Below are 23,265 nucleotides of genomic sequence, written 5' to 3' on the forward strand. Positions count from 1 at the left end.
CATCCATAGACAGAACATGGTACTTTGTATGATGTTATTTTAAACTCTGCATCCATAGGCAGAACATTCTTTGACTTTGTATGATGTCATTTAAATTTCTGTATCCATAGACAGGATATACTTTTTCTGTCATTTAAACTCTTCATCCATACACAGAACATGATGCCATTGAACACTGCATCTATACACAAAATTTACCTTGCATGATATCATTTGACCACTGCATCCACAGACAGAAAATTCTATGTATTCTGTTGCTGATATTCAAATGATCACACATTGTTCTTAATGACAATCATAACAAAATGGAAAATAGTAGTTTAAGTACAGTCTACCAGTCAATAATAATTTATAATAATAATAATAATAAATAATAGTAATACACTCAGAAACTTAAAATGTATAGAAGTTTTAATTATTATTATTGCTGGTATCGTAATATTATCGTCATTCCGACTATTTTTATTGCTATAATGGTTTATAAAATGTATTATAAAATGTATCAGAGCCGTAAATTCAGAATGTTACAAAATTCACAAGTCATAAGCAGTATTTTTTCTGATTTGTAACCTTACCGCTCACTCTGGATCACTCTGGATCAGCAGACGATTTATTTCATAAATCAATCGTACGGAGGATTCCGGAGAGAAACGGTGTATCATGATTGATGTCAGACTTGTGGTTCCCCGCTAGCAAGCTGTCAGGTGAATACAACACGACAACCAAAATTGAGCTTTATGCAATGTGTAAACACAAACGGCGTATACACAAAACGAAACTGAGGCTACTATTCAACTGTACGACGAGGGAAACACTGAATGTTTACAAATGTTAAAGACTGTTTTTATAGACACTTAAGAAATAAATGTTCTTTTAAGTTTCGAAATAGATAACTTGGACGATGTCGATTTTAAATCAAGCGGCGGTTGAGGCCTTGTGCTCGGCGTCATATGTAGAAAACTACCTGGAAGCAATGGACAATCTACCGGACGATTTGCAACGGATTGTTACACAGCTTCGAGAGCTTGATATACAATGCAGATGTAAGCTTGTGTTCTCTGCTCAAAAAAGACAATTTAAACTAAGTTGTTGTTAAAACCCATCATATTTGATTGTTTTGTTTATTCCTCTACAGTAAACGTTTGAAATCCGTGCAATTTTAAGTATGTCAATGCGCAAATGTTAGTTTTTGTTACCGTTGTGAAATGATATGAATCACGGTATGGTTTACGCAAGGGTATAGTTGTGTAGGGACGGCATGACATATGTAAAATGTCTTGCGATCTACGTTGCATTATGCAAATAATTATTGTTCAGTATTGGTAGCAGTGTGTCACTGTGCTTATTTGGTTGACACATAGTGGCTCAGTCTGACTGACAGTCCTTGCTGGTTTCTCTACTATGTAAAAATGGGTCTGCTTAGCCTTTTTTCCTCGAAAAACTTAAGTGCTGCAGTAAATAGTGTCAAAAAATAAATACAAATACACAAAAGTTTCAGTCATGAACTCAATTATTTTAATCAATACCCCATCACCGCACACTCACAGTAAACAGGTAATTTTTTTAGCTCAGCTGTTTTCGGAGATAACCCAAGGTATTGTCATAGCCAGCTCGTCTGTCTTTCCGCCATCCGAGTCGTGTTAAAACTTTAACATTTTGTTAACCTTTTCAACATTGGTTCTAAAATGAAATTGCTTCCACCTACAACTTTGAAACTTCATATGTAGCTGCACCTTGATGAGTTCTACATGCCACACCCATTTTTGGGTCACTTGGTCAAGGTCACTGTGACCTCTAAAAAAATTAAAAGTTCTTACAAGCTTTCATTTATTAAAAACTGCACCCACAGCCGAGCGTTGGCACCTGTTATGTGGTGCTCTTGTTCCACATACCAGAGTGATGCCATGTACATTAAAAAGAAATATTAGCTTATGTGGTATAATTGATGTTAAGTATCAGTGGTGTAGCAAGTATTGATAGTAACCAGTTGTCTCAGATTGTAGAGCACCATACAAGTGTTTCTGCTGTGTGGGATCAAGCCCTGCACTACTGACGGCATGTTGCAACAAGTTTGTTTCCTCCCAGATTAACTTTGCAGCCTCCACCTTTTTATAAAGCTCACAGAAATACATAGCGGTTGGTAGTCCTTGCATTCCTGTGTTCAGCTTTTTGGTCGGCTTCTACAATGGGGCACTTTGAAAAAGGTGGTTTAGTCTACTGACCTGTTAAAGTCAGACAATGATATATGTTTGAAATGGACAAGAGCTGGTAGTTAACCTGGTGCTGTTAAGTGCTGATGGTGATGATATTCGTTTTTCTAAGTTGTTAATTTACAAGTCAGCTTTAGAATTATTATTATGAGAGCACCTAAGCTACTTTTCAAGGTGAGCTAATGTGATCACCCACTGTCTTTTGTCGAGTTGTTGGCTTAGTCAATTTGTAGCTCGTTACCACTTTCGCCACATTTGTCGTTATTCTTGATGTAAGTTGTTTAGATTCTGATTGTCAGGTTCATTTGGACAATATTCAGTGCAGACTTTGAATCTGGGTTGAATGTATAAAAAAATCTAGGTTATCAGGTCCAATCTTAGACAAACTCTTGATGCAACATTTATTTCTCAAACTTGGTGAAATCTGTTCTGAATTATAATAACTGGAACAAGTTTGGTCTGGGTAGCATGCACCTAGTCGAATCTTAGAGAAAATACTTGAATCCATTCAAGAAGCTACATTTAATACTCAAGAATTTTGTCAGAATATTTATCCTCATATTTTGTAGACGGAGTATACAATGTAAATCTGGCTCACTTGCACTAAAAACAAGATCAGCAAGTCAAATCATAGAAAAATCTTGTTATCAGGCCACATTTAAATATTAATAAAACTCATTCACATTGTTTATCTTGACAATATCTAGATAATGTTTTAAATGAATATGGGTCATGTGCCTCCGAAAACTAGGTCACGAGGTCAAATTTTCAACTAAAAATCTTACCACTATTGGGCTTCATTTATGACTCAAGCTTGATGTAAGTTGGACAGAATATTAATGTTGACAATTTCTTGACCCAGTTTTAATCTGTCTCAGGTGCATCTGCAAAAACAATATCATCGCTTAAATCTTAAAGACTTGTTACAACTGTAGAGTCCACATTTTAGACTCAGTCTTCATGAAACTTTGTCAAAATGTTAATTTTTATAAAATGAAGGTCATGATTAAATTTGGGTCAAGTGGGGTCAAACATCAGATACCAGGTCAAGTCTTAAACAATTTATGTCCATGAACTCAAGTAAGTTCTTACTAAAGGGCCATCATGACACTGAGTTTCACGTTTCATGTATATCAATATTTAATAGTGATCATGTATTTTTGTAGCTATATTACAAGATACCGAGCACCACAAAGAAACCTACATGAAAGAAGAGAGTGGAATGATGAAAAAGAAAGCATTTATTGCAATTAAACGTGCTCTTGTGAAATGCCAAGAGATTGGAGATGAAAAACTTCATTTACTGACTCTTATAAATGAGTTCATAGAAAATAGGCAACGACAGCTTGAACAAGACAGAGAAAATCTTGGAAACTTTTTCGGTAATCGTTTTCATACAAACAAATATTATGTACTTAAATTGATGAAACACAGAAGTTATATTTAGATAAATTTATTAATTAATTAAAATAAACATGCAAAATATTTATTACATAAATAAGCAAAAAAAAGGTTAAGAAATATGTTAATTGCTTTTAAAATCACAAAATAAAGCTATTCTGACATATTGTTTTAAAACTTTTTAAATTTCTTAGATCCCACAGCGACCCCAAGTGTTAAAGAACAACACCATGAAAAAGAAGAGCCATTCATCCCCACACCCCCAGTGGTTAACAACATCAAGGTGAAACAAGAAGAGAAGGTTGAGCAAAGAGTCATCACAACGCCAGTCAACACAAACAAGAGACAGAGACGACAGAAAAATCATGATAGTATGACCAAAGAGGAGGTAATTATGGTATGCATTTTATTTGTCATTTATCCCATTTACCCCATTTTATTTTCAAGTCTTCAGATTTTTCGATAATTTATGTGGCTATTTATGAATATGTGTCTTAAGTATCGGAAAATTTCAATCAAAATTTAAATTTAAATAGCATTTATCTATGGGGTAGCTCACAACCAGTCAGCAAACAGAAAGTTCTTTCATATTTACAAACCTTGCCGAAACTGTAAAATTGATTTATTTGTCCACGACAACAGGTACACACTGGAAATGCCTAAGTTATGTTATTGTTTCATTTATCAAATTGTTTTGCTACTTTGCTTATGATGTACCACATATGTGTAAAGCATCATTTATAAAATAGGATGTGTAGAGTTTCTTGTTGGTTGTCATGCTCATTATTCAAATTCATGTAATCTTCAATATGCAATTCCATATCAGAATCATATTAATTACATTATTCAAATATTTAATTTTACTGTTTTTTACTGTTTAAGGATGATAAACCTAAGAAAAAGAAGAAGAGAAAAACAAAGAAGGATAAAGAACAGTCCCCAGTAGATCCTCCCATCGACCCAGATGAGCCCACATACTGCCTATGTGAGCAAGTGTCTTATGGGGAGATGATTGGCTGCGATAATGACGCTTGTGCAATTGAGTGGTTTCATTTTAACTGCGTAGGACTCACCAGTAAGCCAAAAGGGCGATGGTACTGTCCAAAATGTAGAGGGGACTCGTGTAAAGTGATGAGAAAGGCGTGATGGGGATGAACAATTTGACTTTGGAAGAAAACTAAATACGCTAGTATTCACTTGACATGGCTTTTAAGCAATATCAGATGTTTATAAGAAATGAATTTTATATAAAAGGGATATAAAGACCTATTGATTGTAATTTTCTACTGTACTTCATTGTACATTGTAACTGCAATAGGTTTTTAGCTTGATGACATTATATATTATTGCTTGTGACAGAAGATTTTTGTTTTAAACACCTTATTATTTAAATTATTTAAAGACAACAAAGTGTGGAATAAATAGTTTATAAAAAATAACTCTAAATTGTGGCATGCTTGTCATTTTGAGCAGTTGCATAAATGAAGTTTTGAATTTTTGCAATCCATGAAAGTTAATTAGCATGTCAAATAATTTTAGCCCAACTGAAGACAAAGTGCTAAAAATGAGCTATTGGGGTCTATCTTTGTTGTCCTCCGTTGTTTGTCATGCATCAACTTTTAGCTTGTTTTCACTCTAAAGGCTATATTTTCCATCCATTCTTGATGAAACTTGGTCAGAATGTTTGTGTTGGCAATATGGAGGTGTAGTTGATATCTGGGTAATGCATCCATAAAGCAGGTCACTTAAAAAATTGTTACCACTGTAAGCTACATTTATGACTCAATCTTGATGACGACTGGTCATCTTGACATTATCTTGACCCAGTTTGAATCTGTGTCATTGTGCTCCAAAAATAAGGTCACTTGTAAATACTCTTGAGGCCACAGTATGGCTCTATTGATGAAACTTGGAGAGGATGTTTACAATACCTGAACCGAGTTCGAATATTTGCCAAGTGAATCCAAAAACTAGGTCAACAGATCAAATCTGAGAAAAATAACATGTCACCACTTTAGATGCCACATTTTGATGGAACTTGTTCACAATGTTTGGGGTCAAAAACTAGTTCTCCTTGGTCAAGTCTGTAGCAAAGGCTGTACATTAAACACAGGTGCGTGCTTGAGGGCCAGCATGGGCCTCTTGATTTTTATTAAAGAGAAAAGAACTACCTCGAGTTGTGCTGTATATTTGCCATAAACATCTTATTCCTTATTATACTGTTTAATTATATTTAACTGTCACTGGTGAATAACATGATCCTGCAGAATCTAAGAAAATAAATTAGACAATATGAATTTGAAAATTTCATATGGTAGCTTTTTGGAAGGAGACTGCTTAATTGTGTCCAGGGTCTGGTGGTAAAAGTTATGGTCTACCACTAGAAGAACCCCAATTTGAATCCAGCAGCAGCATTGGTTATCCAAGGAATGAACTAAACTAAGTGCCTTCATTATTTTTTTTAGCTCACCTGAGCACAACGTGCTCATAATGAGCTTTTGTGATCGCTTCTTGTCCGTCGTGCACAGTCAACATTTGCCTTGTTAACTCTCTAGAGGCCACATTAATTGTCCAATCTTCATGAAATTTGGTCAGAAGATTCATCCCAATAATATCTTGGACGAGTCCAAAAACGAAGTCACATGATCAAATCTTATAAAAAGCATTTTACTTCTATATAGGCCACATAATTTAAATAACTCTTGATATACGTTATAAGAATGTTATGTTCGATAATTCCTGGACAAAGTCATTTGTGCAAAAAAACTAGATCACAAGGTCAGGTGTCAGCTATTGTTTTACCTTGAACTCAAGTTAGGGCTTTGGGGCAATCATGGCCTTGTAAAATGTTATGAATCTATAAGTAATCATGTCTAATAAGCATGTAATTATTCAGCTGGAGCAGTTTATGATAATCCAATACTTATTGTTATATGATATAAACATGTATCAAACGGACAATTAATAAGTTAGAATGTAAGATTTTTCGATTCTACCCTTAGGGTTACTTAAGTTTTTTCTGCATCTAATGCTAATGGTAGGATTGAAGGATCCAAGGAATGAACTATTCTAAGTGCCTTCATTATTTTTTTTAGCTCACCTGAGCACAACGTGCTCATAATGAGCTTTTGTGATCGCTTCTTGTCCGTCGTGCACAGTCAACATTTGCCTTGTTAACTCTCTAGAGGCCACATTAATTGTCCAATCTTCATGAAATTTGGTCAGAAGATTCATCCCAATAATATCTTGGACGAGTTCGAAAATGATGCCGGTTGGTTGAAAAACATGGCTGCCAGGGGGCGGGGCATTTTTCCTAATATGGCTATATTAAAACCTTGCTAACACTCTAGAGGCCACATTTATTTCTGATCTTCATGAAACTTGCTCAGAATATTTGTCCCAAAAATATCTTGGATGAGTTCAAAAGTGATGCTGGTTGGTTGAAAAACATGGCCTCCTTGGGGGGCGGGGCATTTTCCTTATATGGCTATAGTAAAACTTTGTTAACACTCTAGAGGCCACATTTATTGTCCAATCTTCATGAAATTTGGTCAGAAGATTTTTCCCAATGATATCTTGGATGAGTTCGAAAATCATTATGTTTGCTTTAAAAACATGGCCACCAGGGGCGGGGCATTCTTTTTTATATGGCTTTAGTAAAATCTTGTTAATACTCTAGAAGCCACATTTACTGTCCGATCTTCATGAAACTTAGTCAAATGATTCATCCTGATAATATCTTGGAAGAGTTCAAAAATGATGCCGGTTGGTTGAAAAACATGGCTGCCAGGGGGCGGGACATTTTTCCTTATATGGCTTTAGTAAAACCTTGTTTACGCTCTAGAGGCCACATTTATTTTCGGATCTTAATGAAACTTGGTCAGAAGATTTGTCCCAATTATATATTGTTATCTCAGGTGAGCGACTTTGAGCCATCTTGTTTAAACTTGAAGTTTGAAATTTCTCGATCCTCAGTTTGGCAGTTCTGCTAAAAGTATTTGGAGGTTGTGACTATAAATTAAGTAAAACATGGAACATAATAGTGTTCACAGCACAGCATTAATAGCTATTATTTAACATAAGTTGTTTTTCATATTTCCATATGGTGACGCCTATTTCACTTTTCTGGTAACTCCAATCAGCTCTTAGCACTTTGGTTAACAAATTTCCATTTGTTGGATATTGGAAATCGTCAGCATTTTTTGTTGTTGAAGCTTGGATACTTATATGACTGCAGTTTTGGAAATATTAACACAAACATACAAGTAAATTACTCATGAATGTTATTAATGCAATACAATACAAAACACTATTACATATTTTGCAAAGCAGTTTTCCCATGACAATAATTTGCCAAATATGTTAAAATTTAAGCAAGCTTTCAGAAGTAGTGTCAAGAATATGCATTTTGCTAGCTCACCTAAGCAAAAAGTACACATGGTTTGCCAATTTGATCACCATGTCTTCTGCATCCCTAGTGCAGTGTGTGTCATCAATGTTTAGCCCATTATCAGACTAGAAACCGCATTTTTAAATCTAATTATAATAATAAAATTTGCTTTGCATGTTAATCTTCATTAATACCTCGGCTACCTTCAAATCTGGATCAAGTGGGCCCCAAAACTGGGTCACCAGGTTAAATAATAGGAGAACCTTGTTATCACTTAAGAGGTCATATATATCTTAATAATATCTAGGTCAAGTTTAAAACAATGTAAGTTGCATAAAAAACTAGGTCAAATCTGAGAAAAACCTTGTTACCACTTAAGAAGCCTCAATTGTGACTCAATTTTGATGAAACTTGGTCAGAATGTTATTGTTTACAATATAATGGCCTAGTTTTAATCTGGGTCATATGAATCCAAAAACGAAGTCACATGATCAAATCTTATAAAAAGCATTTTACTTCTATATAGGCCACATTTAAAATAACTCTTGATATACGTTATAAGAATGTTATGTTTGATAATTCCTGGACCAAGTCATGTGTGCAAAAAAACTAGATCACAAGGTCAGGTGTCAGCTATTGTTTTACCTTGAACTCAAGTTAGGGCTTTGGGGCAATCATGGCCTTGTAAAATGTTATGAATCTATAAGTAATCATGTCTAATAAGCATGTAATTATTCAGCTGGAGCAGTTTATGATAATCCAATACTTATTGTTATATGATCTAAACATGTATCAAACGGACAATTAATAAGTTAGAATGTAAGATTTTTCGATTCTACCCTTAGGGTTACTTAAGTTTTTTCTGCATCTAATGCTAATGGTAGGATTGAAGTTTGTAAGAATATGAACATCCAGAATACAATTTTCTATTTTAAACATAAAACAAAACTATATAGTAATGACCTGGATAAAAGAAACTGAGCTGTAATAAAAAAACTTGTAACATAGCACATGTATGTTCTGGTAAAAAATGTATATCAATCACCTGCACAAAATCCTTTTGTGGTGTATTGGTATTTATAATAATGATACCGGTAATGATTATGCTATGCATATATATTGTTTCCAAAGCATAACATTGTTTAATCCAATCTCAACTAAATTTTTATTATGTCCCCCACTATAGTAGTGGGGGACATATTGTTTTTGCCCTGTCTGTTGGTCTGTTTGCGCCAACTTTAACATTTTGCAATAACTTTTGCTATATTGAAGATAGCAACTTCATATTTGGCATGCATGTGTATCTCATGAAGCTGCACATTTTTAGTGGTGAAAGGTCAAGGTCATCCTTCAAGGTCAGAGGTCAAATATATGTGGCCAAAATCACTCATTGTATGAATACTTTTGCAATATTAAAGATAGCAACTTGATATTTGGCATGCATGTGTATCTTATGGAGCCGCACATTTTGAGTGGTGAAAGGTCAAGGTCATCCTTCAAGGTCAGAGGTCAAATATATGTGGCCCAAATCGCTTCTTTTATAAATACTTTTGCAATATTGAAGATAGCAACTTGATATTTGGCATGCATGTGCATCTCATGGAGCTGCACATTTTGAGTGGTGAAAGGTCAAGGTCAGAGGTCAAATATATGTGGCCCAAATCGCTTATTTTATGAATACTTTTGCAATATTGAAGATAGCAACTTGATATTTGGCATGCATGTGTATCTCATAGAGCTGCACATTTTGAGTGGTGAAAGGTCAAGGTCATCCTTCACAAGGTCAAGGTCGTCCTTCAAGGTCAAAAATCATATAGGGGGACATTGTGTTTCACACACACGTCTTGCTTAAGGATATATTACACAATATTGTAATTCATGATTATTACTGTAATATTTGCCGATCAAGATGGTGCAGATGTTCAAATTAACCTTAGTGACAACATATACAGTATACAAGATAAGAAATAAATTTATTTTATAAGGACCTGTTTTTATGCCCCCCCCCCCCCCCCCGAAGTGTAGCATATAGGTTTTCAAGTGTCCATCTGTCCCTTAGTCTGTTCGTCCGTACGAAAACTTTATAACATTGGTCATAACTTTTGCAATATTGAAGATAGCAACTTGATATTTGACATGCATGTGTATCTCATGGAGCTGCACATTTTGAGTGGTGAAAGGTCAAGATCATCATTCAAGGTCAAAGTTCAAATATATGGCTTCAAAGCGGCGCAGAAGGGGGCATTGTGTTTATGATATCATCTCTTGTGTCAATGATATTTTTTTTGTTTCACAACTTCAAAGATGCTTTTAATATCAGTAGAACTCGGACAAAACGCTTATTCCCCATATGGCCCATTATCCAAATAGCAAAGTTCATCAACAAGGGTTATCACATCTTCAATTAGTTACGTAACCATAGCAACAAAAAAATTTCTGACCAAAAATGAAATAACTTTCTTCTTCATATGACCCACTATCCACATATCAATTTCATCAACCTAGCTTACGTACTTGCTTAGTTATTGCAGGATCCATATTTAATTTAAAATATTTCCATAGCAACCACAATTTTAGTATGTCGATTGAATATGCAATAACGTGTAATTGTCCATATGAGTCTCTATCAACATACGAAGCTTACTCAACCTAGCTCTAGTACGCTTTAGGTTACCGTATGATCTACATTTTAGCGTTCACATATAACCGTAACCATAACAACCACAAGTATTGACTGACAATAAAAACCGAAACAACGTGCATTTTCTCACTTGCGGAGTTTCATCAACCAATCCTATTAACCTGAGTTATCTTAGGATAAAGATTCGAACATTCACACGAACGGACGGACATTGGGTAAACCTATATTGCTCTAGTCTCCTGTTTCACCGTTAGGGGACAAATAAGCTGAGTCAGCGGAGATGGGACCAGTCCAGCATACATGGAATGTGTCGCTGAGTCGAATACACATGCGGAGTAATATTGAGATGGTAAAAACTCAAATACAACGTGGATGTCATTTTCAAATTAGTATTGTTTTCTATAGTAAACGTTAAAACAAACTAATGAAATAAAACGTGTTGTTTTTCAAATTTAAATGTAAAGGGTTACCGTTATCTGCAGTTTTGACCAATACATCAATCTAATGGTCAGTAATAAACCATTACAAAATGCATCCTTGTGACGTCGATATATCTTTAAATTACATTTAGATATTTCACTAAAATATGAAGTTTATGTCGCGAAAGCTTATCCTATGTGTAAGGCGTTGTTACTTTTGCCCAGTGTCATGTGTACTTCTACTGACTTTCTTATCCATCATACATACATGGTCAAATGAAGAATTGGGACCGTCCATAAAGTATGTCACGCTATTTTTTACCATTTTAACCCCCTCCTTCCCACTGTCATAAACCGTCACACTTCTCGGATCCCCCAACCTTAAAAGTACGTCACACGTTCGAACCATTTTTAGCTCGGCGTTTTCGGAGAAAACCCGAGGTATTGTCATAACCAGCTCGTCGTCCGCCGTCCGCGTCGTGCTAAAACCTTAACATTTTGTTAAGGTTTTGAACATTGGTTCTAAAATCCAATTGCTTCCACCTACAACTTTGAAACTTCATATGTAGATGCACCTTGATGAGTTCTACACGCCACACCCATGTTTGGGTCACTATGTCAAAGGTCAAGGTCACTGTGACCTTTAAAAAAGAAAAAAAAATCTGACAATCTTTCATATATTCAAAACTGCACCCGTAGCCGAGCGTGGCACCCGTTATGTGGTGCTCTTGTTATTTTATAACACCTTATTAAAATTTAATTTAAAACTAAAACACACTTCACTATTAAACTGTATTGAAATATTTAACGTCCAATGTCAAGAACTATCACAATATTCAAATGACTGTAATACTAGAGTAGTTAACTGTCAACAATTGTAACGGTTATTCATTGACGCGGTAACTCAAAAATTGCTGCAATTCGACTTGACAGTTATGTAATACACATACATTATATGCTGCTTTTTCATTTACAAGAGGTTAAGTCGAGCTTTAGATAATCTTCCGATTATGCAATATGTTTTACTCAGGATATATATTTGGGCAGCGGACAACACATAAATAACAAGAGCACCGCATAACGGGTGCAACGCTCGGCTGCGAAAACTTTTTTAGTAGTCACAGTGACCTTGACCTTTGACCTAGTGACCCAAAATGGGTGTGGCGTTTAAAACTCATCAAGGTGCATCTACATATGAAGTTTCAAAGTTGTAGGTGGAAGCACTTTGACTTTAGAGCCTATGTTAAAGTTTTATATTAGAGGTCACAGTGACCTTGACCTTTCACCTAGTGACCCAAAATGGGTGTGGCGTGTAGAACTTATCAAGGTGCATCTACATATGAAGTTTCAAAGTTGTAGGTGGAAGCACTTTGATTTTGGAGCCAATGTTAAAGTTTAAGCACGACGCCTACGGCGGACGGCGGACGACGAGCTGGCTATGACAATACCTCGGTCTCCGAAAACAGCCGAGCTAATAATACCTTCGGCATGAAGAAAGCAAGGCTATACATAAAACAAGGCTCGCAACAGCATATTAGCGCCTAGCGAGCGGAATCGTGACCAACACATTAAGGAGATAATTTAAAAATAATTTTGTAATGAAACTTTGAGCTTATCTTCTTCCTAATTTCTTCAACTTTCTTTCACATTTTGTACTAGTGCCATCACACCAGAACCATCTTTATTGCGTCTTCCAAGTCCAAAGCAAGTCATGGCGATGACTTACTCGAACGCGCTGCAAACCATTAATGACTTTGAGAGGGTCGGACATGATCAAAACTAACGTGGCGAGGACCTGGAAAGAACACGGACGCAGTGCGAACCTTAGTTGAGTGTTCTGGAACGACTGTTCCATTTATTTCTGTTTTCGATTCATCCCCGAGCCGTGTCGGTTTTTGTATCGATGCTTTAATAATAGTATAATGTAACCTAGTATTGAACCGGAAACGTCTGGTCGGGCATCCCGCACATTTATTTTCTTGTAATTTCATGGCTTTCTTTAGTCCACACAGTGTAAGGATATTGTGTTTATATTGTTAATTTAGTCATATTGGTAATAATGTTCATTTTGCATAAGTTCAGAGTTTCTTCTTGAATATTTCATAGTAAAATTTACCATTTTCAAGATTCGTACTCAAACCTATTCGTACTTGTGTTAGGTTTATATGTTCTTTAAACAACTGGTACACGTTAAAATAGATATTGTATTGTAATATCACTACACTGTAACTCCAATATAACGCGGATGACGGGGTCCAAGCTACGCAACAGCGTTATAAACGGACAGCGTTATAAGTTTTGAGCTTATTTATTTAAGGGGCTATAAAAACAGGTAAAGTATAGCCTATAATATAGGTCCTGTGTATCGTCATGCTGTGTTGTCATCTGCAAATACATGCATATAAACCGAATCGAACGATAACAGTATACATACCGCTTTTCTAATGTGCACATTTATCCGATAATCCAATATAATTACATCACTTACGAAAAAAATAATGACAAGAAATATGTTTACGAACTTCGTAAACAAATTCATATGCCTACGCCATTTGTCAGAAAAATTGGTACAGTGCATTATGGGACACAGCTTTCATTGGACGAGCGCATTTAAATTTAGATTGAATGCAACACGATACATGTACAAGTGCATCTCTGTTAACTATTACACTGCTTTAGCATGTAAATAAATTGTCAGGATTTTTAAATTTATTTTTCGTATACGTACTGAAACATTAAACACACACAAAGATATTTGTATTTATCAAGCATGTGTAGCATATAATAAACGATAACACACTTACACAGCCATAGTTTATACAATGAAATACAATACACGATAAATACAAAACATAAACAGGTAATCGTTTCAAATAACTTTAATTTGATAATTATACCGCTTGCACTTGCCTTATTGAAATTAGCGCACCGAACCGCTCTAATAGGGAATACATGTAATAAACACTGACTCGCGAGTTTTCACACCTTTATTGACATTACACAACAGATTAACACCAATTAGTTGTCGAGTGTCGTTTAACCTCGAATCGATTAAAATCAGTTAAACGGACGGATAAAGCAATCAAGCTGTGATCGCTGGCTTCTTTGAATTTATGAAAATACATGTAGTTGCATAACATGGATTTGAATCAGAAATGGAAGGTTGGAGAAAAAACGGGATCCAAGGACCCCCCGCGTTATATTGGACACAGCGTTATAACGGACCGCACTATATTGGAGTTACAGTGTAGTCATAAAAGTATTTTAATAAGTCTACGTCATTCTAAACCTGTTTTCTGTGTATTTTCAGTCTTTTACCAACTTTTTGGTCGTAACGTCTACTACGATTAAAACGGTTAACTGGCAAGGCGTTGTTCTTTGAATTTGTATGATTCCACCAATTCCTGAACTATGGCCCATCACAGTAAAAGAACTGTATAAGAACTATACAACCGCCATAAAATATGACCACAAGAACTAGTTCACGTATCAAAAAGTTAACACAACCAGCGATGGAAATTTACGAAGAAAATGTTCAAAAGTTCAAAAACACTGTTAATCCACTTTTTGATGAAATTGAATCTATTACTCTAATTGATATACCGAAGGGTGATGTTAAACGTCTTAAAGCAGTGGAACGGGACTTTCTAACTAAGAAGAAAGTATTAGAGGCAAATGCTAGTGATTTTTCAAATTATTTGTCAAGAACATGTACAGTAGAAAGTAACATTGAGAACATTTCACTCAAGAAGAAAATTTCTTCTATAGAATTTAATGTACAAGAATTCTTGTGTAAACTTAATGAATCCATACAAGAAATTGAGGATAATAAAACAGAAGTGTCTTCAGTTGCATCTGGTAGTTCTCGGATATCAGCTCATTCATCCGTAATATCAGTCAAGCTGCAGGCTGAAGCAGAGGCGGCTAAGACGAAAGCGCTATTCGCTGAGAAGGAAGCTCAATTAAAGAGAGAGAAAGCTGAATTTGAAGAAAATGAGGCAATTAGAAGAGCTGTTGCTGAAAGGAGGAAAGCGGAATTGCAAACGGAGCTGCAGCTACTGAAAACGAAGGAAGAAGAAGCAATTGCCATAGTAAAGGCAGAAACTTTCGAAGGAAGTGTGCATTCTATTGGTAATAAGTCGGTACTTTCGAAACTTTCCTGTCGTTCTCCATCATCTCAGGAAAAGGTTGCAACTTTTTTAGAAAATTCTTCTAAAGTGTCAGAACAGCAAAACATTTTAAAGGTGCAAAATGTACAGTCAGAAAAACAAACTTTAATCCATGATGATAGTTCATTTCTTATTCCGCCTGAGTTTGCACCACCACCACCTACAACAGAGCAACCATCACTCTTAGTCGAAAGCATAAATGACTTCAGTAAATACTTGCTTAAAAAGGAACTTCTACTGAACAGGTTATACCGGTATGACGAAAAGTGTGAAAACTATCTGATGTGGAAGACAAGTTTCAGAACTGTAATGAGTGAGCTTGACGTGACAGCATTTGAGGAATTAGACTTGATGATTAAGTGGCTAGGTCCAGAGTCCTCCAGACAGGCATCTAGTATTCGCGCGTCATGTGCTGGCAGTGCTGAATCTGCAAGATCACGAATTTGGGATCGTCTAGATGAGAGATATGGAGCAGCAGAAAGAGTTGAAATTGCTTTAAGGCAAAGGCTGCAGGCTTTTCCTAGACTTAATCCTAAAGATTCAAAAGCACTTTATGAGTTGTATGATTGTGTGTCAGAAATTAAATTTCTGAAAGATAACCCCAAGTACAAAGACATGTTTTCTTTCTATGACACGTCGTATGGTGTTTCTCCCATCGTGGCCAAGCTTCCCATACATCTACAAGAGCGGTGGACGGTTAAAGCTTCAGAGTACAAAATCAGACACAGTGTGCCGTACCCACCATTTTCATTCTTTGTGGAATTTCTGAACTTGCAATGCAGGATGAAGAATGATCCTAGCTTTGTGTATGAAATGACAACTAGCATAGCCACACCTCAGGCCCAGAAGCGATCCCTGGGTGTCAGAGTGAACAAACTGAATGTGGACACAAACCAAAGTACTTACACACCAAGTAGGCAAGCAAAATTCAAGTGTCCATTACACAACTCCAACTCTCACATGTTAGCGTCATGTAGGGACTTTAAAAGGAAAAGTTACATTGATCGAAAGAAGTTATTGAAAGACAACTTTCTGTGTTTCAAGTGTCTTGATGATTTCCATGGCTCATGTCATAAAGAATTGAAATGCAGTGAGTGTGGCAACAACCACCACACGGCCATGCACTTTACTCCAGCAGTGTCGTCAAAGTATGGCGGGGAGCCTCAGCAGCGGAATAGAGTACCTGTTCCCCAAGGTGTAACAAATTCTTCATCCGTGAACAGTTCATGCACTCAAGTTTGCGGTACCCCTGGCTTTGTCGGGAAGTCGTGTGCTAAAATAGTTTTGGTGGAAGTTTCTAGCAAACAGACAGGACTGAAAATGCAAACGTACGCATTGATTGATGATCAATCAAATAGATCGTTGGCTTCACCTACACTTTTCGATGAATTGAATGTCAAGGGTGATGTTGTTGAATACTCAGTTAATACGTGTAACGGCATTGAAGTGAAAAATGGCAGAAAAGCCACTGATCTAGTTGTAACAAGTGTTAATGAAAATAGTGTTTCATATGATATGCCATCAATGCTCGAGTGTGAAGTGCCTAACAACAGAGATGAGATTCCTACGCCAGAAGTCGCCCTGGCGTACTCCCACCTGAAGGATCTAGCGCCACACATCCCACCAGTCGATCCCTCATGTAGTGTCAACCTTCTGATTGGAAGAGACCTTATAGAAGCACACCATGTGATGGATCAGAAGATTGGGGCATCAAATATGCCATATGCTCATAAACTTCCATTGGGCTGGGTTATTGTGGGCGAGACTTGTCTCGGTAGTTCGCATATTACAAACAATGTAAATGTAAATAAAACCTACATTGTAGGTGATGGGAGAGCCTCTATCTTGCCACCATGTTCGAGTAAATATGTTGTGTCTGAAAAATGTGAAAATGACAATGTTGATCAAAATAACTGTTCAAGCATGTATATCATTGATAATGGTAGATATTCACTGTTTATGCCATGTAACAATGTTCATGAGTTAGATTGTATGACTTATGATTTTGTGTTCGCATCTTCTGTCCGTGATGAGAAAGCGTCATTGTCCATTGAAGACCGAGAGTTTCTGTCCATTATGGACAGTGAATTCACACTAGGTTCCGACAGTAAATGGTCCGCCCCACTTCCATTTAAGTCACCACGACCCAAGCTTCCCAACAATAAAGCCCAAGCTTTTCAAAGAGCCAAATCCCTCCAAAATAGTCTGAACAAGAACCCTGTTAAGAGACAGCATTTTGTAGACTTTATGGGTAACCTGCTTTCTAGTGGTCATGCAGAACTTGCTTCTAAGCTAGCAGATGATGCTGAGTGTTGGTACTTACCTATCTTTGGAGTCTACCATCCCAAAAAGGTTGATAAAATTCGTGTTGTCTTCGACTCAGCTTGTCAGTATAATGGTGTGTCGCTCAATTCTGTGTTGCTCCAGGGTCCAGACCTAGCAAATAGTCTGCTTGGTGTCTTACTAAGGTTTCGTAGGGAACAGATAGCAGTTTCAGTTGATGTAGAGCAAATGTTTTACTGTTTCGGTGTCAAAGAGTGTGACAGAGATTACCTTCGGTTTCTATGGTATGAAGATAATGACCCCTCAAAATCTCTAGTTGAGTATCGCATGTGTAAACACGTGTTTGGGAATAGCCCATCTCCAGCCATAGCAAATTATGGTCTGCAGAAATCAGTTGAGAATTCTGACGAAGATGTCAAAGAGTTTGTTCGGAGAGACTTTTATGTGGATGATGGTCTTACTTCTTGTCCTACGGTTTCAGAAGCCAGGAGTTTGATTGAACGTACCCAAGCTTCACTAGCAGGGAAGGGAATTCGGCTTCATAAGATATCTTCAAACGTCCCAGACGTTATGAAAGGGTTGTCTCGGGAAGATTTGTCAACAGACTTGAGCCGTCTGGACTTTGATCTTGAGAGTTTACCTACTCAGCGTAGTTTAGGACTTCAGTGGGACTTGAATAAGGACTACTTCCTGTTCGATTGTCATATACAAGATAGACCCGTCACGAAGAGAGGCCTTCTTTCAAGCATTCATAGTGTGTTTGATCCTATCGGCTTTTTGTCGCCAATTTTGATCAATGGCAGGCTGATTTTAAGAGATGTAATCGCTAGCGGTATAGAATGGGATTTACCTCTGACCACAGAATTTGAGGCCAAGTGGTACAATTGGCTAGGCAGTTTAGCAGATTTGGAGTGTGTGAAAGTCAGTAGAAGTCTGTTCAATGTGTCACTTTCAGAAATGTCCAATCCTGAACTTCATGTATTCTCAGATTCGTCAGAAAAGGCAATAGCAGCAGTAGTGTATGTGGTAGGGTGTTCCAGTGCTGGTGAGAAAAAGGCCAGTTTTGTGATGGGTAAAGCTAAGGTCGCCCCAGCTAAAGGTCATACTATTCCTCGTTTGGAACTTTGCGCTGCTGTTTTGGCCACAGAGCTGTACACTTTAGTTTCTGAGAATCTTGGTGTCAATATCGCCGATACTCATTTCTATACAGACAGCAGAGTAGTGCTAGGTTACATAGGAAACCAAACCCGTAGGTTCCATACTTACGTCAGTAATAGAGTTCAAAAGATCAGACGTGTAAGTTCTCCAAAGCAATGGAGATATGTAGCAACAGACAAAAACCCTGCAGACATCGGTACTAGAGGAGCCAGTCCCAAAGAATTGCAGGATGGCTTGTGGTTGTCAGGTCCAACTTTCCTTTGCACTCAGGAAACCCCAATGTCGAATGAGTTCTTTCCACTTCTAAACCCACAATTAGATGTTGAAGTTCGCACAGATGTTGTTACCATGAAAACGTCTGTTGGTAGCAATGCTCGCTTGGAAACAGACCGTTTTGAGCGCTTCTCATCTTGGAGTAGATTACTGCTTGCTCTAAGTGTTCTAGTGCATGTTGTTTCGTCTTTCAAGAAGTGTTGTAGTCAGAGAGGTTGGCATAGATGTTCCATCTCTAGTTCCCCAGAGAGTAAGTCTAGAGCTACTGAGGTTGTGCTCCGAGAAGTTCAGTATGATTGCTTCAAAGCAGAAGTTGATGCTCTTTCCTCACAGAGCCCTGTAGGTAGTAGTAGTACTCTGGTTGCATTGGATCCATTTCTGGATGATGTAGGATTGCTGCGAGTTGGTGGACGCCTGCGTCAGGGTGACTTTCCAATAGAAGAGAAACACCCCATAATCTTAGCCGCAAAACACCATGTCACTAAGTTGCTCATACGTCACTACCATGAATCCGTTCAGCACCAAGGGCGCTTATTCACTGAAGGTGCAGTAAGGCAGGCAGGTTATTGGATTGTTGGAGGTAAACGTGCCATTTCCTCTCTCCTTTTCAATTGTGTGACTTGTAAGAAGCTTAGGGGTAGCTTTGAGAAACAAAAGATGTCCGACTTACCCTCAGACAGGTTACAGCAAAACGCACCTTTTTCATATGTAGGTGTAGACTGTTTTGGCCCTTGGCAAGTTGTATCGCGTAAGACTAGAAGCTCACAGGCGAGCGCTAAACGTTGGGCAGTGCTTTTCACTTGTCTCTCTGTACGTGCAGTTCACATAGAGGTAGTCGATGAAATGTCATCATCAGCATTCATAAATGCTCTTAGACGCTTGATCGCCATTCGAGGCCCAGTTAAGATGTATCGTTCAGATCGTGGTACAAACTTTGTAGGTGCTACAGACCACATTGGAGTAGATGTGATTAATGTAGAAGACGGAGACACTAAAGACTTCATTGCAAAAACAAATAGTGTTTGGGTGTTCAATTCCCCCCACAGTTCACATATGGGGGGTATATGGGAAAGAATGATAGGGGTTTCCAGACGCATATTAGAATCCATGCTGTCAAACACTCATACCCTTACCCATGATGTCCTAGCCACACTTATGGCAGAGGTTAGCGCAATAATCAATTCTCGCCCCATAGTACCTGTATCCACTGACCCAGAGTGTCCTGAAGTTTTGAGTCCATCTGCACTTCTCACTATGAAACTTGATCTTGACCAACAACCAGTTGATGAAATGTCCCTTAAGGACCTGTACAAAGACCAATGGAAAAGGGTCCAGTATCTTGCAAACCAATTTTGGTTAAGGTGGAGAAAAGAGTTTCTCCAATCCCTGCAAACAAGGCCTAAATGGCATCATGATCAAAGTCCCTTAAAGGTCAATGACATAGTCCTCCTGAGAGATTACGACGTACCCCGCAATTGTTGGCCCAAGGGACGGGTGAACAAAATCTTTCCAAGCACAGACGGGAAGATTCGCAAAGTTGAATTGTGTATCATAAATGCCGAAGGAAAACAGAGTTTCCTTGTAAGACCCATTGTTGAGATGGTATTGCTTGTGAGATATTAGAAACACAGTAAATGGTGACTTACTAGTGTTTTCATTGAATAACTGTTGAAATCTATATAGGCTGTTATAGATTGATATGGTGTCACAGTCATTGTGTGTACATAGATGTATGTTGAACATTTCTTTGATATTGTGCCATTAATTTTTGAAATTGATAGCTCATTGTTTTGGGTAAATGAATGTGTGTAATTTTATTCACAATGTTTTAAGACTTAAAAGACATTATCTTTACTTGGCTAAAGATAATTTTGAATGGCATTGGTTAAATGCAGTATTAATGTAAGACTTATATATGATATTGAATACTTTAAAATGGTCATATGTATTTCATTTGAAAGGTTGTGCTATTATGTATTGAGTATACACTAGTTCAATGCGTTATGTACTTGTTAGTTTTAATACTAAATGTCTACTTTCATGTAAGATTACTCACTTCAGGGTGAAAGATTATTTTTCAGATGTAACAATGAAAGCATCTATGGTTCATGCCTTTTCACATTTCAAAATATGTCTTCATTTTGTAACTGTTTTTAAAGATGAATGTAATTTTCTTCAGTTTATGCATTATGATGTTCTATGCACAAGAAGTTCAATGTATATAATACAAAGATACATTAAGAATACATCTTTACAGCAATTAAAGCTAAGGCATCAGGATATTTTGAGAATTGTAATTGTGTAATTTAGTCTGGTGTAGTGTTGTTAGAAATAGTCATCACTTTGCTTATAAGAAGAAACAATTTTGATTTGTCATTAAGCAATGGTTTAGTTTTTTTTCATTTTTCAAAGAATTCGATACCGTATTTACCATTTTAAGTGAATACCATATTTGTTCTTGTAAACAAAAGGTAAATTGGGTCATATCAAAATTTTCTCTTTTGATGTTTCAACTCAATACCATATTTACTATTATCAGTTAGTACCGTATTTGCTATTGTCAATTGTTACCGTATTTATTCCAAAGGTTGTACCATAATTTTTATGTAAAATTCAGGATTTTATTTTTTCGTGTTTTATTTTTGATAGCGATTCCAAATTATTGTCATCGGACGGGGAGTGTTCTGGAACGACTGTTCCATTTATTTCTGTTTTCGATTCATCCCCGAGCCGTGTCGGTTTTTGTATCGATGCTTTAATAATAGTATAATGTAACCTAGTATTGAACCGGAAACGTCTGGTCGGGCATCCCGCACATTTATTTTCTTGTAATTTCATGGCTTTCTTTAGTCCACACAGTGTAAGGATATTGTGTTTATATTGTTAATTTAGTCATATTGGTAATAATGTTCATTTTGCATAAGTTCAGAGTTTCTTCTTGAATATTTCATAGTAAAATTTACCATTTTCAAGATTCGTACTCAAACCTATTCGTACTTGTGTTAGGTTTATATGTTCTTTAAACAACTGGTACACGTTAAAATATATATTGTATTGTAATATCACTAGTCATAAAAGTATTTTAATAAGTCTACGTCATTCTAAACCTGTTTTCTGTGTATTTTCAGTCTTTTACCAACTTTTTGGTCGTAACGTCTACTACGATTAAAACGGTTAACTGGCAAGGCGTTGTTCTTTGAATTTGTATGATTCCACCAATTCCTGAACTATGGCCCATCACATTGAGACCGTTTTGACATAGTTAAAGCCTAGTAGTCACCGATTGACGAAATCCTCGGCGTGGCGCTGACGTTTCGTTGGGCGTGGCGCTGACATTTCGCTGACCTGTCGACGCGAGTCCGCGTTGTCTTTGCGTTATCAATGTTCTGGTTCTGCGTTCCTCGCTCATCCCAATCGCGCCGAGTTCCAGTTAAACCTTTACGCAGACTGTTGCCGGTCCTTTCTAGGTTTATTCATGTTTTACCCGCTCTGAAGTTTATACTGAGGAATTGCTAGGTATGCTATAGGTACTTCGTATAAATACCTGTTAACACCACGTTTACAATGTCGCGCGATCAAGATGCTATGTTCTTTTAGCAATGACAAATATTCAATGCTAGGATTTCACATTTCCACGCTTATACTAGCCAGACAGAGGCGCAAGTCGCAGACATCAGCGAGGATGTGCTAGTTCCGTCGATTACTAAATTTGGATAGCAAGCGTATGTATTGCCATTTTCGGGATAAACATTATCCGTATGGCACAGAAAATGTTTCATTCCATGGATGGTAGACATAATTGGTCCAATACATTCCAAGAGGGGGTCAGCTGCCCCACAACACTGAAAAGAGTGTGTCTTATAGTCGACGGATTTCTGATCGCTGTACCATTCTTATTTGAGGTGTCCTAGGGCTGCATTATGTGTGGACACGGAGTGCGTCCCAGCACCTCTTCCTAATAAACTTGCTTGACTTTCGCTATTTGGAACTTATTTTAAATTATAGCTGCATTATTTCTCTATGAAAGTCTCTGTGTATCATAAGAAACCCCAACGTGTTTGTTATGGTGACCACCAACCAAACTCACATGAACTCGGCGCACTTCGGAGAGAAGTGCATGTACCAATCACTGCGCTAAACGGACAGCATATTTCTTTGTAACTAAATACTCCGATGGTATCCTTTAAATATGAAAGGTTCATCAAATTAAAGTGTATGTCAAGCAAATCGAATGCATTTACCAAGTTGACTTTTTCTTCTACGAATACTACGGTAGCTTCACATTAATGAAACTTAAAACCTATACATTTATTTTAAATGA

At 37.1% G+C, this 23,265-nt stretch overlaps 2 protein-coding genes across 3 annotated transcripts; both read left to right on the forward strand.

The window, feature by feature from the left end:
• The first annotated feature begins 675 nt into the window (after window positions 1–675).
• On the forward strand, window positions 676–5,781 carry LOC127876774 (inhibitor of growth protein 1-like). 2 transcript variants are annotated; one of them, XM_052422248.1, is made up of 4 exons: window positions 676–1,043; window positions 3,377–3,592; window positions 3,806–3,999; window positions 4,494–5,781. In XM_052422248.1, exons 1-4 carry the CDS (start codon window positions 902–904, stop codon window positions 4,755–4,757), a joined length of 816 nt encoding a protein of 271 aa, XP_052278208.1. In that variant the 5' UTR covers window positions 676–901; the 3' UTR covers window positions 4,758–5,781. The 2 variants fall into 2 exon arrangements, with proteins under 2 accessions (XP_052278208.1, XP_052278207.1); XM_052422247.1 differs by having other exon boundaries at window positions 679–1,043; window positions 3,806–4,008.
• Window positions 5,782–12,897: 7,116 nt separating this feature from the next.
• LOC127878830 (uncharacterized) lies at window positions 12,898–22,661 on the forward strand. Its single transcript, XM_052425355.1, has 4 exons — window positions 12,898–13,074; window positions 14,372–19,524; window positions 20,092–20,278; window positions 22,565–22,661. The coding sequence occupies exons 2-4, from the start codon at window positions 14,526–14,528 to the stop codon at window positions 22,659–22,661; spliced, it is 5,283 nt and encodes a 1,760-aa protein (XP_052281315.1). The 5' UTR covers window positions 12,898–13,074; window positions 14,372–14,525.
• Window positions 22,662–23,265: the final 604 nt, after the last annotated feature.

Source organism: Dreissena polymorpha, chromosome 4 (assembly GCF_020536995.1).
Source record: "Dreissena polymorpha isolate Duluth1 chromosome 4, UMN_Dpol_1.0, whole genome shotgun sequence".
Classification (NCBI taxonomy): Eukaryota; Metazoa; Mollusca; class Bivalvia; order Myida; family Dreissenidae; genus Dreissena; species Dreissena polymorpha.